At 52.0% G+C, this 17,155-nt stretch overlaps 1 protein-coding gene across 1 annotated transcript in view; it reads right to left on the bottom strand.

Moving 5' to 3' along the window:
• LOC105991630 (zinc finger protein 64 homolog, isoforms 1 and 2-like) overlaps nt 1–17,155 on the bottom strand; it is a 33,557-nt gene that overhangs the window by 7,655 nt on the left and 8,747 nt on the right. Inside the window, exons 2-6 of the mRNA XM_013024298.1 lie at nt 17,025–17,149; nt 14,937–15,172; nt 9,013–9,174; nt 7,519–7,581; nt 3,785–4,036 (exon numbers count right to left, since the gene is read on the bottom strand). Of these exons, the coding sequence (XP_012879752.1) occupies nt 3,785–4,036; nt 7,519–7,581; nt 9,013–9,174; nt 14,937–15,172; nt 17,025–17,149 (838 nt within the window). The remainder of the gene's footprint in view (nt 1–3,784; nt 4,037–7,518; nt 7,582–9,012; nt 9,175–14,936; nt 15,173–17,024; nt 17,150–17,155) is intronic.

The raw sequence follows: 17,155 nt of genomic DNA, 5'->3' as shown, positions 1-17,155 counted from the left end.
TTTTTTCTTTTTGCTTATGTGGTGCTGAGGAATCGAACCCAGGGCCTCAGGCATGCAAGGCAAGCGTTCTACCACTGAGCCACCTTCCCAGCCCAAATTTCTTTCTCTTATTGTATGTCTGTGTTGATACCCAGCCTTGAACTTTTGCTTGGCTTTCTTGCCAACATTTGGCATTCTACCACCAGAGCCATGCCTCTAGCCCTGATTTTTGCTGGTTATTTTGAAGTCAAGTCTCAAAGACTTTTCTGTCTGGGCTGGCCTTGAAACATGATCCTGAGATCTCAGCCTGCTGAGTAGCTAGGAGGACAGGTGTGAGCCACTGGTGCCTGGCTCCAAATTAATTCACTAAATGAGTCACCCCTGAGCTCGAAGCTCAGAGGGCTCCGGATGCTATGGGTCTACGATGTGGAGCAGCAGGGGGAGCGTGGGCAACAAACAAAGGGATGTCACCAGATCTTCCTTGAGTTTAGGTTGCTATTAAAATGATCAAAAGCCAGGTGCTGGTGGCTCACGCCTGTCATCCTAGCTACTCAGGAAGCTGAGATCTGAGGATTGCGGCTCAAAGCCAGCCTGGCAGGAAAGTCTGTCAGTCTCATTTCCAATGAACCACCAGAAAATGGGGAGTGGTGCCATGGCTCAAGTGGTAGAGCACTTAAGCTGAAGAGCGTAGGGCTGGCGCTCAGACCCAGAGTTCAAGACCCACAAAAAACAAAGCAAAACAAAACAACAACAATAAAATGATTGAGGATGCAGAAAATGCAATCAACGGACAGGTGACAACAGGTGCCGTGAACTTAAAAAACTTGACAGCGTTACAGCCTCATAGAGGAGAAAGCCACAACGAATAGAGACACGCATCAAAGTGCTCCCAGAAATTGCTCATCATGTCCCCACAAACCCCTCAGCTCCTGTGACACGGGCTGGGGAAGATGGCCGAAGGAAATCTTGTCCAACCCAGTCTTAGCTTGCTGTAGAAGCTCACATGGCTGTCCCCAAGTCTGCCACCTCCCGTGCCACCCTGTGGTACCCCCTGCCTCCTGCGCATGCATGCTCCCCCAAAACAAGGGTGGGGTGACCCTCTGTGACCTTTGGCCACAGGCTCCACCGTGGTACTGGACGCACTTGGACTATTTGGGATAATCAAGCCTCTCTGACGGGAGTGGTCTGGAATGGCCTGTCACCCGCCTTGCCTGAGCCACTCCTGGTTTAAGCCTGGGTCCCAGGAGGCAGGAGACTGTGGAGCTGTGCGGAGCTGGCCGGAGCTGGTGCTCGTCCGGCAGCGCAGGTGGGCAGCCAGGCCTGGTCACGGGGTCCTCAGTGGGTACCGGCCGACCCATTGCTGCATGATTGAGGATTTGGGGGGTTCATTCTGTGCATTACTGTGACTCCCTGACTCCAGAGACTGGAAGCTAGAGATGGATCAAGTTTGGGGTTTGGGATGGAGCCACAGGTATAGGCTGGAAAGATGGCACTCTACATCGAATGGTGAATATTTAGCAAAACTCATTTGTGATCCCTTAGAAGACAGAGTTTGGGGAGTCCGGTCGTGGGGCCTGAACTCTGGGCCTGGGCACTGTCCCTCAGCTCTTCAGCTCAAGGCTAGCACTCTACCACTTGAGCCATAGTGCCACTTCCAGCTTTTTTTATTCTGCTTATGTGGTGCTGAGGAATTGAACCTAAGGCCTCATGCATGCAAGGCAAGTGCTCTATCACTGAGCCACCTTTCCAATCCTAGAAGACAGAGTTTGGGACTTGCATGAAGAGATACTAAGCACCAGAGTAAAGAGGTTTTACAGGCTGAATATGTGATTAAGTACTACAAAGAAAATACATTAAAAAAAATCCATTTCCAAGCAGAATTTAGAAGGCATATAGAAAGTGGAAGATTTGCTAAAGACAGTTTTTATCTTCTCAAAGTTAGACAAGGGCCAGAGGACAGCGATGTTGAGGTAGTTCATCACTAAATGTTAAGTCCACGGGGGAACCAGGAAGCCCGAAGGTAATGCCTTTAAAACTCGCCAGGGAGCCGGGCGCTGGCGGCTCACGCCTATAACCCCAGACACTCAGGAGGTTGAGATCTGAGGATCATGGTTCAATGGCAGCCCAGGCAGATAAATCCCAGAAACGTCTATCTCTAATGAACCAACCAGAAGCTGGATGTGGGGTGTGTGGCTCAAGTGGCAGAGCGCCAGCCTTGAGCGAAAAAACTAAGAGGCAGCGTCCAGGCCCTGAGTTCAAGTCCTAGTCCTGGCACAGTAACACCTGCCAGGAATTAAGCTGGTGTGGAGCAGCTCTGCTGACTGGCTGTCCGGCCACCCCGCTACCCAGCACCCAGGGCAGATTGTGGGGAGACAGTACCGATCACCGAGTTTAGAAAGAGAAGCAAGATTTCAAAAGAGGGGCGTGGCTTTTGGCACCAAGATAAATGAGAATCACCTGGTTTTTAAGATAGCTCTATTGGCGAAATGACCACAGACTGGTCTGCAGCCTAACTAGAAGCCCTCCTGCTCCAAGCTTCCCGGAGTCCATTCTGTCATTCTTTCCCGCGTGGCTAAGGGAGGCGTAGGAAAGGAGGTCCCGGTGGCAGAAGCATGAACCAGGAGCACCCGACACCGGATCAGGAAACCTCCCGGCCCCAAGTGCGGGCCGTGGTCTCTGCCAGGGCTCTCCCACAGGCTGGGTGTGATTTTGGAGGGCGTGAATGTGTCCGCCTGTCAGGGAGGTGGGCCCCATGCTAGGGATAAAGAGGGAGTGCAGCTGTAAAAAACGCTCCAGATTCTTCCTCCCTGAGGAAGGTCTCTGACCTCTGACCTCTCCCCTGTGACCTTTGGTGAGGCTGGCTGGGTGCACTCCGCCTGTCCCCAGCACCAGGCCCGGCCCCACGGCTTGCCATGCACACAAATGCTCTAAGCAGGTGTATACATCAGGGCTTGCTTGCACCTCTGCCACAGTCCCAGAAGGGCCAGCGATAACGGAGCAGTGCCAGAGTGCCCAGCCAAGGCCAGCCACAGCCGGCTGGGGCTCAGCCACGCTCAGTGGACATCCAGCCTTCCCCACACAGTGGCTAAACTAGCCAACAACAACAATCCTCTCCTGGCCTGAAGTATGTGGGCAACAAATGTTCATTACAATAGGCCACCAAGGTAATGGTTGTTACACAGCATCATTACACTGGTGGCTAGCTGATACCAATACACATACCGAAAGGAGAATAGTTTGTTGAATCATCTACTCTGTTGATTTTGGGGTGCGCGCACACAGTGTTGGGGATGCCTCCAGGCTTCTCACATGCTAGGCAAGGGTTTTCCCACTGAGCCTCATGCTAAACCTACCAGTCCACTTAAAAAATTACTAAAATGCCTAACCAGCATGCAGACATTCATTGCTTTTGTGTGTGTGTATGTGTGTATGATGGTTCTGGGGCTTGAACTCAGGGCCTAGGTGCTGTCTCTCAGCTTTTTCACTCGAGATTAGCACTCTACTACTTGAGCCACAGCTCTTGGAGTGGTTAATTGGAAATAAGAGTCTCACGGGCTTTCCTGCTCGGGCTGGCTTTGGACTGCGGTCCTCAGACCTCAGCCCCTCAAGTAGCTAAAATTACAGGTGTGGCCACCAGTGCCTGGCTGACTCGCATTGCTTGGGTGTCTAGTCTAGGAATGCATGTTCACAAACCCATCTTTTCGCAGGGAATGACATGGGTGTGCGGCTGTGTGACACGTGCGTCGCCCCCCCCCCCCCCTCGGCCATGGGCTTGGGCGGAGGCCAGGCGGCGCCGCGCACTCACCGGTGTGCGAGCGCAGGTGCACGGTGAGCTGGCTGGAGTTGCGGCTGGCGTAGGGGCACAGCTGGCACTTGAAGGGCCGCTCGTCCGAGTGGATGCGCAGGTGCTTGTTGAGGCTGCTGCTGTCGGCGGCCGCATAGTCGCAGGTCTTGCACTTGTAGGGCTTCTGGCCGGTGTGGCAGCGCGTGTGCGTCTTCAGCTTGTCCTTCCGGCTGAAGCACTTGCCACACGTGTCACACTTGTGCGGCTTGTCTCCTGCATACACAGGACACACCAGCTATCACGTACCGGGACACACAACCCCGAAACGTACACCCGTGGAGGGCAAGGGGCCGGACAGTTAGTTGGTTATTGCAATTACTTGCTTATTTTTAAAAGAGGCATACGAATTCCTTATTAACTAAAATGCTAAAACAAAGTTTAAAGTATAGCCAGGGATGGGGTGGGGATTGAGAACATGAAGGAAGGCTGTCGTTGTCCAAAGAGAAACGTACTCATTCTCTGACTTACGAAATGGTGACCCCCTTGTACAACACCTTAACCAGAACAATAACGCTATAATGAAAGGGCTGGGAAGGTGGCTCAGTGGTAGAGTGCTTGCCTAGCATGCGTGAAGCCCTGGGTTCGATTCCTCAGTACCACATACACAGAAAAAGAAGAGGTGCTGTAGTTCAAGTGGTAGAATGCTAGTAGCCTTGAGCAAAAGCAGCTCAGGGACAGTGCCCAGGCCCTGGGTTCAAGCCCCAGGACTGAAGAAACAAAACCATACAATGCAAAGTAAAAGTATAAGGGCCTGGGTGTTTTTTTTTTTTTACTTAAGTCTGTTGCTTTACCACTTGAGCCACAGCTCTACTTCTGGCTTTTTGCTGATCAACTGGAGATAAGACTCTCAGAGACTTTTCTCTGGGGCTAGCTTCTAACTGTGATCCTCAAATCTCAGCCTCCTGAGTAGCTAGGATTACAGGTGTGAGCCACCAGCACCTGGCTGAGCACCGGGGGCTGCCACATACTCTCTGTGTTAGGCATATGGGGTGGAGGGAGGGCTGGCTGCGTTCAGCTGACCCTGCAAGGTCAGAGTCCGGGGAGGGCTGCTGTTCCCCGGGGCCCCTGCTGTCTGCGGCGACCCTGTGGTGCTGCTGGGCGAGCTTCAGGCCGCAGAAACTGCACGCGCATGGGCTCGGCTGGGTGCGTGCGCACAGGGGAGATTCAAAGTCGTCTCGGTTTCTGTTTCCCAGTGGCTGTTCCCCACAGGTCAGCGCTAACCACGCTGTGCCTGGCGGATGGGCTGTGCCCACTCAGAGCCGCATGGGGGCCACGCCCTTCCTGTAAGAGGCTCTCCGCTTCCTCAACGCGGAACCTGCTCCACGAGAACGAAGCCCAGCAATGGACGCCATGCACTGAGATGGTGATGGCCCTGGGTGAGGACGAACAGCCCGGCCAAGGGACCCGGAAGCCACGTCGCCAGACTCACTCACTGCTGCGTGGCTGGTGAGCACAGCGCCCTCCACAGACAGCTGGCCGACTAAGCCGGGTGTCTGTCTGTCCTCCTTATTTCCCTCCCTCCCTCCGTCGTTCGTTTTTGGTGACACTGAGGTTTGAACGCGGAGCCTGTGCTTGCGAGGCAGGTGTTACTCACACAAGTCCGCACCCTTTACTCACGAGCGGTAAGTTCTTGCCTTAAAATTGCCTAACAGTGCCATGTGCTGGTGCTTCACGCCTGTCGTCCTAGCCTGAGAGGCGGAGAGCGAAGGATCAAAGTTCAAAGCCAGACTGCTGTCCAGGAGGCTCTTAGCTTCAATTCACTAGCAAAGAGTTGAAGTGGAGGTCTGGCTCAAGTAGTAGAGCACTCGCCCTGAGTGGGAAAAGCCAAGTGAGAGCGCGAGGCCCCGGGTTCAAGTCTCAGTACCACTGCGTGCGCACGCGCACACAACCAAAATCCTGGTAAACACCAAAGCAACGCCTCCCTGCAAAACCAGGTTTTCCATTGGTGGCTTCAACCACAAAGACAAACCACCACAGTAGGAAGGCGTGGCACCGCCACCACTTGTGGAGTGTGCTGCTGCCAGCGGCCCAGCGCTCTGCGCTGCTGCGAGGCTCTGGCGGCTGAGCCGCTGCCTCCTTAGCCCCGATTCTTCTTTGGTTGGTATTACCCACTGCTCGTTCAGAGGTGTGTGGCTCCATACGCCAGGTTTGAGCACCATGCAGCTTGGCCAGTGGCGCTCCTTCCATACTCCCCATTACCCCCCTCCTGCTCTACTCAAGTCCCGTAGTTAACTTCTACACAGTGTGCGTTAAATATAATGACCGCATTCACTCCCCCTTCTGTCCTCCATTCCCAGGCCACCCCTCTGCTCCCCCCAGGGAGGAGTTCCACCCCGGACCCTCCCTAGCATACTGTCCCTTAGTCAGTTTGTGTGTGAATATGCACAAAACCATGGCCATGGTACCACCTGGGGTTGTATTTTAGGTCTAGTTATTTTCTTTCTTTTTCATTTTTTCTTATTTTGCCAGTCCTGAGGCTTGAACTCAGGACCTGGGCACTGTCCCTGAGCTTCTTTTGCTCAAGGCTAGCACTCTACCACTTGAACCACAGTGCCACTTCTGGCCTTTTCTGTTTGTGTGGTACTGAAGAATCAAACCCAGGGCTTCATGCATGGAAGGCAAGTACTCTACCACTAAGCCACATTCCAGTCCTAATTAAGTCATTTTCTAGAAGGGACTTGATCTTCTTCAGATTGGCATCTTGGGGTAGGGTAGGGCTCTGAAAGCAACACAGACATAAAGGGGTGCCGGTATTAAATACAGTTAAGGTTAGCGAGAGCAACCACCTTTCTCCTTCTCTGCATCTATTTCTCTCTCTGGTACTGAGGTTTGAGTTTGGGTTCCTCCTTGTAGGCAGGTGCTGACTGTTTTGGTACTTGAGCACCACCCCCTGCCATTTTTGCTTTAGTTACTTTTAGGTAGAATCTTTTTTATTTTTTGCCAGTCCTGGGACTTGAACGTGGGTGCTGTCCTTGAGCTTCTTTTGCTCAAGGCTAGCACTCTACCACTTGAGCCACAGCTCTACTTCTGGCTTTTTCTGTGTATGTGGTACTGAGGAATCGAACCCAGGACTTTGTACATGTTAGGTGAGCACTCTACCACTAAGCCACCTGCCCAGCCCTAGGTAAAATCTTACAGTTTTGGCTGCGTAGGACTCCAGAGCAGCTGAATGACAGCACCCACGGCCTGGCCTAGCTTTCGGTTGAGGGCAGTCTCATTTTCTGAAGCACAGGGCCCAGGTTGGCCTCAAGTCCCCATCTTGCTGATTTCTACTTCCCAACTAGCTGGGATTACAAGCAGAGGCCACCATGCCCAGCCTTTCCCCTGTCCTTCGCGAGCGTGTGTGCTCACTGCATGCCAGTACTGGTGTTTGAAATTATGGGCCTTGCACCCTGGCTTGGCGCTCTACCACTTGAGCCATAGCTCCAATTCCAGCTTTTTGGTGGTTCATTGGAGATAGGTCTCGTGGACTTTCCTGCCTGGGCTAGCTTTGAACCTGAGTCTCAGATCTCAGTCCCTGAGTAGCTGGGAGCCACCAGCACCTGGCTCGGCTGCATTTTTACTGCTGTAGACATTTTCAGCCTACTTCCCGGGTAGAGGAGTCCTCTGTGTGACGTCACTGTGAGCTGCCCCCGCGTGTGCTGTGGGGGCTGGGGGTGCATGGGGCTCTCTCGGGGACGGGACGTGTCACTCACCGGTGTGAATCTTCAAGTGCCGCTCCATGTCCTTCATGCCATAGGCCGTCTTAAATTGGCAACCTAAACAAACAAAGCCAAGGGGGGATTGGCTGCGAACGGAAACCTGGCTGCGGAGCAGAGAAAGCAGCAGAAATGTCCCGCACTGACACGGGCCACCATCACAGCAAGCGCACCAACCTCACGGTCGCCCCACCCCTGAACTCAGGTACGAATGTCACAGCCCGCTTCACACCAAGGACTCCTGTGGTCCTGGGAAACTGCACCACCTCAGTCCACCACAAAGAGGCACCAGACAGGCCCAAGTGGAGGCCCAGTGGCAGCATGCTGGCCTAGCATGCACGAAGCCCTGGGCTCCATTCCTCAGTACCACAGACACAGAAAAAGCTGGAAGTGGTGCTGTGGCTCAAGTGGTAGAGTGCCAGCCTTGAGCAAAAGAAGCTCAGGCCTTCAGTTCAAGCCCCAAGACTAGGGAAAAAAAAAAAAGTGTGGAACTACACCTGTAGCTCACGCCTCTCATCCTAGCTGCTCGGGAGTCTGAGATCTGAGGATTGAGAATCGAAGCTAGTCCTGAGCTAGAAAGGCCATGAGAGTCTCCAATTAACCACCAAAAAGCTGGAAATGGAGCTGTGGCTCGAGTGTAAAAAGCTAAGCGAGGGTATGAGTTCAAGCCCCAGGTCTGGCACACACACACACGTGTTTCAGAATCACAAGAGAGAAGTCTGTCTGCTTATGAATAGAGAAGATGAAGACCCAGATATGGTGAGTGGGCCCAGGCTAGGGCGTAGGCAGGGAGGACAGACACCTGCTTAGAAGGGGGTCCCCAAGAAGCCGCCGGGCACAGTGTGCAGATCGCCCAGTCCTGCCGTGCCCCTCCCTCCACCCAAATGCTAACTTCTTCACATTGAGAACGGTCCTGTGCCACATCAAACAGAAGTCCTTGTTTGACAAAGCAAGTACAGGAGAGTGTTAACATGGGGGCATGGAAATGTGAGACAGACGGGGCCCCTGCAAGTTCTGCATAAGCCCGAAAGGTTTCTAAGTTGTAAGTTAAAGGCCCTGTGGCCGTGGGTCTCAGAGCCACCACTAGGCCTGGTGACCAGCACACCGAGGAGGTGGCATGTGCTCTGTAGAGCTACAGAGCACTTTTTTGGGGGGTGTGTGTGGATGGGGGAGGTAATACTGAAGTTTAAAAATCTGCGTCTCCCACTTAGTTGGTTTGCCTGCTCATATCTGGTGGTGCTCTACCACCTGAGCCATGCCTCCAGTCTAGCCTTTTGCTGATTAGTTTAGAGATGGGAGTCTCAAGGACTTTTCTGCCCAGGCAGGCTTAGAACCTTGATCCTCCTCCTGAGTAGTTAGGCGGACAGGCATGAGCTACCAGTGCCTGGCTAGGGCTGGGTTTTTTTAAGCCAGGTGCTTTGGCTGTGGGAATGGACAGAAGAGCCCTGGAGCCAGGACTTGTGGCCCGCCCTCTGCCCACTGGGAGGCTACCTGGGTAGCAGCAGTTCAGCCTCTTCTGGGCAGGGGCGGCCGCCGGCTTTTTGGTGCGTGACTTGGCAGGGAGAGAGATGACGGTGGTGGTCTGGTTCTCGCTGCTTTCCGTCGGCAGGTATGTTTGATAGCCATGTTCAAACACAAACTCTGGAGCTGAAACTAAAGGAGGGGCGCCTGTCAATATCCTAAGTGTGAATATCCACAGCCATTTGCTTTGTCCCAGCAAACCTGCCAGACTGCCTTCCCTTGGTGGTCCGGAGTGATCATGTGACCTAGCGGCAGCCAATGAAGCACTACAGAATGTCTGGAGCTTCAGTCAAGGATTTTTCTTTTTTTTCTTTTTTTCAGGTCCGGTCGTGGGCCTGAACTCTGAGCCTGGGCGCTGTCCCTCAGCTCTTCAGCTCCAGGCTAGCGCTCTACGACTTGAGCCACAGTGCCACTTCCAGCTTTTTTTTTTCCTGCTTATGTGGTGCTGAGGAATTGAACCCACGGCCTCATGCATGCAAAGCAAGCACTCTACCACTGAGCTACCTTCCCAGCCCCTGTCAAGGATTTTTCTTGGAAATGGCGCTGTGGCTCAAGTGGTAGAGCACTCTCCTTGAGCTGAAGAGCTGAGGGACAGCGCCCGGGCCCAGAGTTCAAGACCCATGACCAATGACAACCACAACAAAATGTTTTCTTCCTGATTAAAACAAACAAACAAACTGTGAGGGATGGGAAGGGAACAGCGGAGGACAGTTCCTTCTGGAAGCCCTGTATATATATTTTTTTGTTTTGCTTTGCTAACCCTGGGGCTTGAACTTGAACGTGATCCGCCCACCTCTGCCGAGTGGCTGTAGACACAGGCGTGTGCAGCACACTCGGCCTGGGCAGGAGGTTCACACTGAATTCCAGCCCTCAGCCTCCCGGGAGCCACCTCTGCCCCTCAGGCCATTTTGTTTCCAGAATATTTAACTCGCGTCAGGCGGAACATTAGGACCTATTTTGGCTTGTTCCATGGCAGCAATATCTGGGCCATACGTTTCAGGAATTAATTGTATTGTTTGTTATTAAATTTGGTATTTTATTATTTGTTTTTTGGTCAGTGGTGAGGATTGAACTCTGGGCCTAGGCGCTGCCCCTGCACTCTTCAACTTAAGGCTAGTGCTCTACCACTTGAGCCACAGTGCCACTTCTGTTTTTTTCTGTGTATGTGGTGCTGAGGAATTGAACCCAGGGCTTCATGCATGCTAGGCAAGCACTCTACCACTGAGCCACATTCTCAGCTCTGGATATTTTTATTTATTTATTCCGAGTACTGGGATTTGAACTCTGGGCCTTGAGTTTGCTAGGCAGATGCTGCTACTTGAGCCATGCCCCTTGCCCCTTTTCGCTTTTAGATATTTTTATGTATTTTTTGCACTAGTACTTGGGTTTAAGCTTTCCCCATTTTTTCCCCCCACTGAAGGCCAGTGTTCTACCATTTCAGCCACACTTCCACGCCATTTGGACATTTGCTAATTTGGACATAAACATCTCTTGGATATGTCTGCCTGGGCTGACTTCAAACTGTGATCCTCAGATTGCAGCATCTTGAGTAGCTGAGATTACAGGGGTGAGCCACTGGTGACTGGCATGCTATTTTTCACCAGGGTCTCATTTATGCTTGGGCCAGCCTGGACCTCGATCCTCCTGTTTACTCTTCCTGCAGTTGCTGGGATTGACAGGTGTAAGCCACTGTGCCCAGTCAAGTGCTTTCTTTGCATACACAAGGCCCTGGGTTCTGGTTCCATTCCCAGCACCACACAACAAACTAACAACACAGCAACAACACACACGGCTGGGAAATGACTCCCAGCCCTTTGGCTTTAACCAGGGACTGCAGGAATGAGCAGGGACTGCCACCTTCTTCCCCACACCCGAGCCTCGGCGGCCCTTGCTCCCGTGTGCAGTCTCTGGCAGAAGGGAGGAGCCGGGGCCCAGGCCAGTCTGGAAAGCCAGGAGGGAGGCTGGGGTGAGGACGGTGAGCCCAGGGTCCCTAGGGAACTTGTTACCTCACAGCAGGCACCAGGCCCTTAACGAGGTCCCCGGGGAGCCCAGCTCCCAGGCTGGACAGCTAATGGGGCCCTAGGCCCAGACTTGGGGGGAGAGGGGGAGTGGAGTTCAGAAGTGCGAAGGGGAAATACAAGGCCAGTTCTGCTTGCTTCGCTGGCGCCCAGGGGCCTCTGTAAAACCTGAACGCAGAGCCAGCCAGCCGAGCCAGCGAGCAGCTGCAGCAAGGTGGAGGCGGGCTGAGCCCCCTCTGCCACGGTCCCCGCTAGGCCTCCCCCCTCCCTTCACCGATTCATTCTCTCATTCCCGTTACTTATGTCGCTTCCTGTTCTAGAAGCTTCTCTGGAAAGTTCAGGCCCCACAACATTGCTGCATATGGGTTGTTGTTCACCTTGCATTGAAAAATCTTCTAAATGTGATATATACAATGGAATTCTATGCCACCATCAGAAAGAATGGCATTGCCCCATTTGTCAGGAAATGGAAAGACTTGGAGAAAATTCTATTAAGTGAAGTAAGCCAGGCCCAAAGAAACATAGGTCCCATGGTTTCCCTTATTTGCAATAACTAGTATATGTTTGAGACAAGCAGAAAAGATCAGATAAGATGATGTTAAGTGAAGTGAACTTCCAGATACGGACACAAGTGGTTTTTTCTTTCTTGCTACTGCTTCTAACGTATTTATGAGGTACCACATGATTTTTTTGTTGCTTTGTATGTCCCTTTCCCATGGTATAACCCCTGCTTTCACTGTATTTGATGTTGGTATAATTTGGGGAAGGGAAGGGAAAAAAATAAATTGTTTAAGTAGGGATACAGGTGGACCCATTGCAACAATGAGATGTACAAGATGCAATGTCGAAAAACGAACTTTACAATTTAGGTGGGGGGGGGTTAGGAGGGAGTGCAGTTGTGGAGATGGAAGGGATGGTGGGGAAAATCAAAGGAGAAGACAACAATGCTTGACAAGCAGTGCACTCATCACCTCGCTCATGTGACTAACCCCTCCTCTGTACAGTACTCACAATAAAAAACTTATAAGTGACTGAAAAAAAATCTTCTGTCTACCACCTTCCCAAGACCAAGCCATCTTCAACTGTCTAAATTCCAGGAGCTAACGGACAGAGTTGTCTGCACATGCATAACATGTCTACTTTTTCTACAGTATTAGCTGCAACCGCAGATCCTGTTTTATAGGATAAATGCCTAGATGCAGACTTATAAAACATGTTTACATACATTTTAAAACCAATTAAAAGCCAGGTGCCAGTGGCTCATGCCTGTAATTATAGCTACTCAGGAGGCTTTATATCCAGAGGATGATGATTTGAGGCCAGCCCAGACAGAAAAGCCCTAGAGATACTGTCTCTAGTTAACCAGCAAATGCCAGAGTGGAGGCATAGCTCAAGTGGTAGAGCATCAGCTGTGAGTGAAAAAACTGATTGACAGCATGAGGCCCTGTGTTTAAATTCCATGTCACCAAAACAAGGAAGAACCAAAAACATAAAGTGAGCTGGTTTAAAGTTTATGACTCAGAAATCACAGGACATCACAAACCTACCCAGGTTTGGAATAAGCTGAGGGACAGCTCCTGAGCCCGGCTTCAGCTACAGTACCCTCACCAATGGGGTGATGCAGGACTTCCTTTAGCACCCGTGTTTCTGTGTGTCTGTCACCTGCTGCCTTCACCAACTCTATGCTATTCTTGCTCCTGGCTTTTGTTGATTTTTTTTTAGCAGTTCTTCACATATGATGGCGTTAGCTGGGTATGCCACAAAGTTTTTCCTAAGTTGGTTGGTTGTATTCAGGCTCTTTAGCTTTTACTTTGAAAAGAACATACATAGACTAGGCAGCGGTGGTTCACACCTGTAATCTTAGCTACCCAGGAGTTCCAAAGCCAGCCAAGGAGCTTAGAGACTCTTATCTCCAAGTAACTACCCCAAAAAACCTGGAAGTGGATCCGTGGCTCAAGTGGTAGAGTGCCAGCCTTGAGCTTTATAAAAGCCCAAGGACAGTACCCAAACCCTGAGTTCGAGTCCCAACTCTCCCTTCCCCACTCAAAAGATAAGTAACTTTATTTGCAAACATGTTGCCGATTCTTTCCTTTGGGAGGAGTTGCTCTATAATCTGCCTTTTTTTTTTTTGCCGGTTGTGGGGGCCTGAACTCTGGGCCTGGGTGCTGTCCCTTGGCTCTTCAGCTCAAGGCTAGCGCTCTACCACTTGAGCCATAGTGCCACTTCCGGCTTTTTCTGCTTATGTGGTGCTGAGGAATCGAACCCAGGGCCTCATGCATGCAAGGCAAGCGCTCTACCACTGAGCCACCTTCCCAGCCCCTAATCTGCCTTCTTTAGCAAGCACATGAATATACTTTCTCTGTGCATGTAACAGTGTGAATCTCTGAATGTGTACATCGTGTGTGTCCGAGTATGTATAACTATGTGTGTGGCTAATGTTTACTGTGGAACCAGAGCAAGCAGAGCAAGCTCATTTTGAATCTGGAAGTTTCTGATCACCTGTGTCTTTTTTTTTTTTTTTTTCGGTCAGTCGTGGGGCTTGAATTCTGGGCCTGGAGCTGTCCCTGAGCTCTTCATCTTCAGCTCAAGGCGAGTGCTTTACCACTTTAGCTACAGCACCACTTGGGTTTTCTGGTGGTTTATTGGAGATAAGAGTCTCACGGGCTTTCCTGCCCAGGCTGACTTTTTTTTTTTGTGGGTCGTGGGGCTTGAACTCTGGGCCTGGGCGCTGTCCCTCAGCTCTTCAGCTCAAGGCGAGCGCTCTACCACTTGAGCTACAGCGCCACTTCCAGTTTTCTGATGGTTTATTGGAGATAGGAGTCTCACAGTCTCTCCTGCCCGGGCTGACTTTTAACCGTGATCCTCAGATCTCAGCCTCCTGAGTAGCTAAGATTACAGGCGTGAGCCACTGGCGCCCGGCACACCTGTGTCTTCTTTGGGAAGATCTCTCGGCTAAACCACAGCAGAACACAGGATTGTTTTTCGCCTTCGCAGCCCATGGCCCATGGGCAGGACTTCAAATGATTATGTGTAGATATATTTAAAAACTAGGGGCTGGGAAGGTGGCTCAGTGGTAGAGTGTTTGCCTTGCATGCATGAGGCCCTGGGTTCGATTCCTCAGCACCACATAAGCAGAAGAAAGCTGGAAGTGGCACTGTGGTTCAAGTGGTAGAGCGCTAGCCTTGAGCTGAAGAACTGAGGGACAGCGCCCAGGCCCAGAGTTCAGGCCCCACGGCTGACAAATACAAACAAACAAAAATCTAAAATGTGTTTTGCTGCTTCACAGAAACAATGCAAACCCCCAATTCACATACATACTGCACCCCCAAATAACCATTTACTTATAGCCATGTTTCCTGCAAATATTTGTTTTTATTTTTTAGTGCCATTATTAAGGTATGAACTTAGGGCCTGCGCACTGTTCCTTAGCTTTTTCACGAGGCTGGTTCCTTAACCACTTGTGCCACAGCTCCCTTTAAGGTTTTTGGTTAGTTGGAGATAGTCTCATGCATGTTCCTGCCTAGGCTGGCTTTGAACCACCATCCTCAGATCTCAGCCTCCTGAGTAGCTGGGATTACAGGTATAAGCCGCCAGTGCCTGGCTAAGCATCTGCTTAACATAGGGAGCTACTGTGAGAAGCCTGGCTTCTGTGTTTGACTGAACACATGCTATGTGTAACTGCAAACCTTTTTTAAACTAGCAACCCCAAACCTGGCTGGGCAGCCGGCTTTCCACTGGAGCTGGCTAAAAATAACGACCTAGCCAGGCGGGGCGGGGCTTGGGAGTGTCCGGCAGAAGTGTGTGTGTGTCTCTGCCTTGCAGTGGCCCCCTCCACTCGCCCGCCCTCCCCCCCTCCCCCCCCACCCCCTGGCCTACCTGTGATTGTCTGCGTCTCGGAGGTGATGGTTGTGGTGGTGGTCTGAGCCTGGGTGATGGGCACTGTCTCCTCTGCCACGAACTGCACGGTGCCTGGCGCGGCCGCGGCGCTGCTCAGCTGGCAGCCGGTCTGCTTGTGGGTGACGAAGGCATCTAGGTTGTTGAACTGCTGCCGGCACACCCCGCAGATGTGGATGTCCGCGCTCAGCTCCACCAGCACCGCCGTGCCACCTGGAAGGCCCCAGGACGAAGGTCACCGCCCAGACCCATCCAGCCTGCACACCAGATTGATGCCAGGGAGCCGGCGCACACGGCAGACATGGTGGACAGAGCCCAGGGCAGAGCAAGTGAGGAAGATCACACCTGCAATCCTAGCTACCGACTCAGGAGGCTAAGATCTGAGGATCGGGGTTGGAGGCCAACCCAGGCTGGAATGTCTGTGAGACATTGTTATTCCCAATAAACCACCAAGCCAAACAGGAAGTGAGCTGAATGCTGGTGGCTCATGCCTATAGTCCTAGCTACTCTGGAAACTGAGATCTGAGGATCACAGTTCAAAGCCAACCTGGGCAGGAAAGTCTGTGAGACTCTTATCTCCCCCCAATTAACCACCAGAAAATGGGAAGTGCCACTGTGGCTCAAAGTGGTAGACCATTAGATTTGAGCACAAAAGCTCAGGCACAGGGCGTAGACCCTGAATTCAAGCCTAGGACTGGCCCACACACATAAAAGCTCCCTCCCACTTTGATACATATCACTCTATAAACATTGCTTGTCCCAATCAGCTCTGTTCCCTGAATACTTTGGAACCCCTTCAGCACAGTGCTAGAAGTTTCTGGAAAAAGACTGGTGTTCATGATAAAAAGGGAGCAAGCAGCAAGGGTCCCGTTCTCTTCTTTTGGCTTTCAAAGTATAAGTGATGCCAGGGTTTCTGCAGCCACTGTCACTATGAGGAAGCTGCCAAGATCTCTGCTGATTCCAACCCTTACAACTCTGATCCCTGAATCTGATCCTGGAACCAACCAATTCCAGACTTTCTGCATCCTTCAGCTTTGTTATTTGTAATTAAAATTCATCCCTGACAGGGATATTATTTCTCCACAGAAAGGACACTAAGAGTTCATATGTGTTCATTACTTGCAAGGATCCTAGCTGGGTATATAACACTACATTAGAAAGTACTACATAAACGTTTGTTAAGTATGAGAATATAATTAGTCTCTACTAGCAAAAGCTCACTTTTTATTTATTTATTTATTTTTATTTTCTGGGTTAGGTCGTGGGCCTGAACTCCGGGCCTGTCCCTCAGCTCTTCAGCTCAAGGCTAGTGCTCTACCACTTGAGACACAGCGCCACTTCCGGCTTTTTTTTTTCTTTTTGCTTATGTGGTGCTGAGGAATCGAACCCAGGGCCTCATGCATGCAAGGCAAGCGCTCTGCCACTGAGCCATCTTCCCAGCCCTCACTTTTTATTTAAATTGCATTATGCTAACAAAGCACATATTGCAACATGTTTGTGTGTATATACACACACATAGACACATACACACGTATGTGTGTGAGGATGCTGGGTACTGGGACTTGTAGTCGGGCTTCCAGTCCTCGATTGGCTTTTGCCCAAGGTTGGCACTCTTGCTTTTTTTTGGTCCGTCGTGGGGCTTGAACTCTGGGCCTGGGCGCTGCCCCGGAGTTCCATCAGCTCAAGGATGAGCGCTCTACTACTTGAGCCACTTCCGGTTTTCTGGTGTTTTATTGGAGATAAGAGTCTGCCCGGGCTGGCTTTGAACTGTGATCCTCAGATCTCAGCCGCCTGAGAAGCTGGGGTTACAGGCGCGAGCCACCGGCGCCCGGCTAACGCGGGGTGCTCGGCCTCGGGATCTGCGAAGTGGGGAGAGGGGGCTGAAGAGGGTCCGGTGGGGGGCTGGAGAAGAGCCAGCCCGCCTGCGCCCCGCCCCCCCGCAGGTCACTGCCGGGGTTGCTGGTCGGTAACCCTGGTCCGACCTCAACCCCACCCAGGGGAGACTGAGGCCAAGGGGGCGGGGCCAGGGGCATCCGCGCCGACTATATTGTGCAGGGAGCCCCAGCCCACGGCTCGGGAACTCCCCGGCACTTGCGGCCGGCCAGAGGGTGCGGGTCCCCGTGCTCCCCGACTTCCCGGCTCCGGGAGGGGCCCGCGGGTCGCTCCCGGACCCCGGCGGGGCCCCGAAAGCGTCTCTGCCG

This window comes from Dipodomys ordii, unplaced genomic scaffold (assembly GCF_000151885.1).
Source record: "Dipodomys ordii isolate 6190 unplaced genomic scaffold, Dord_2.0 Scaffold75, whole genome shotgun sequence".
NCBI lineage: Eukaryota > Metazoa > Chordata > Mammalia > Rodentia > Heteromyidae > Dipodomys > Dipodomys ordii.
The sequence above is the reverse complement of the archived record's forward strand: the minus strand, read 5'-3'. Positions and strand labels throughout refer to the sequence as shown.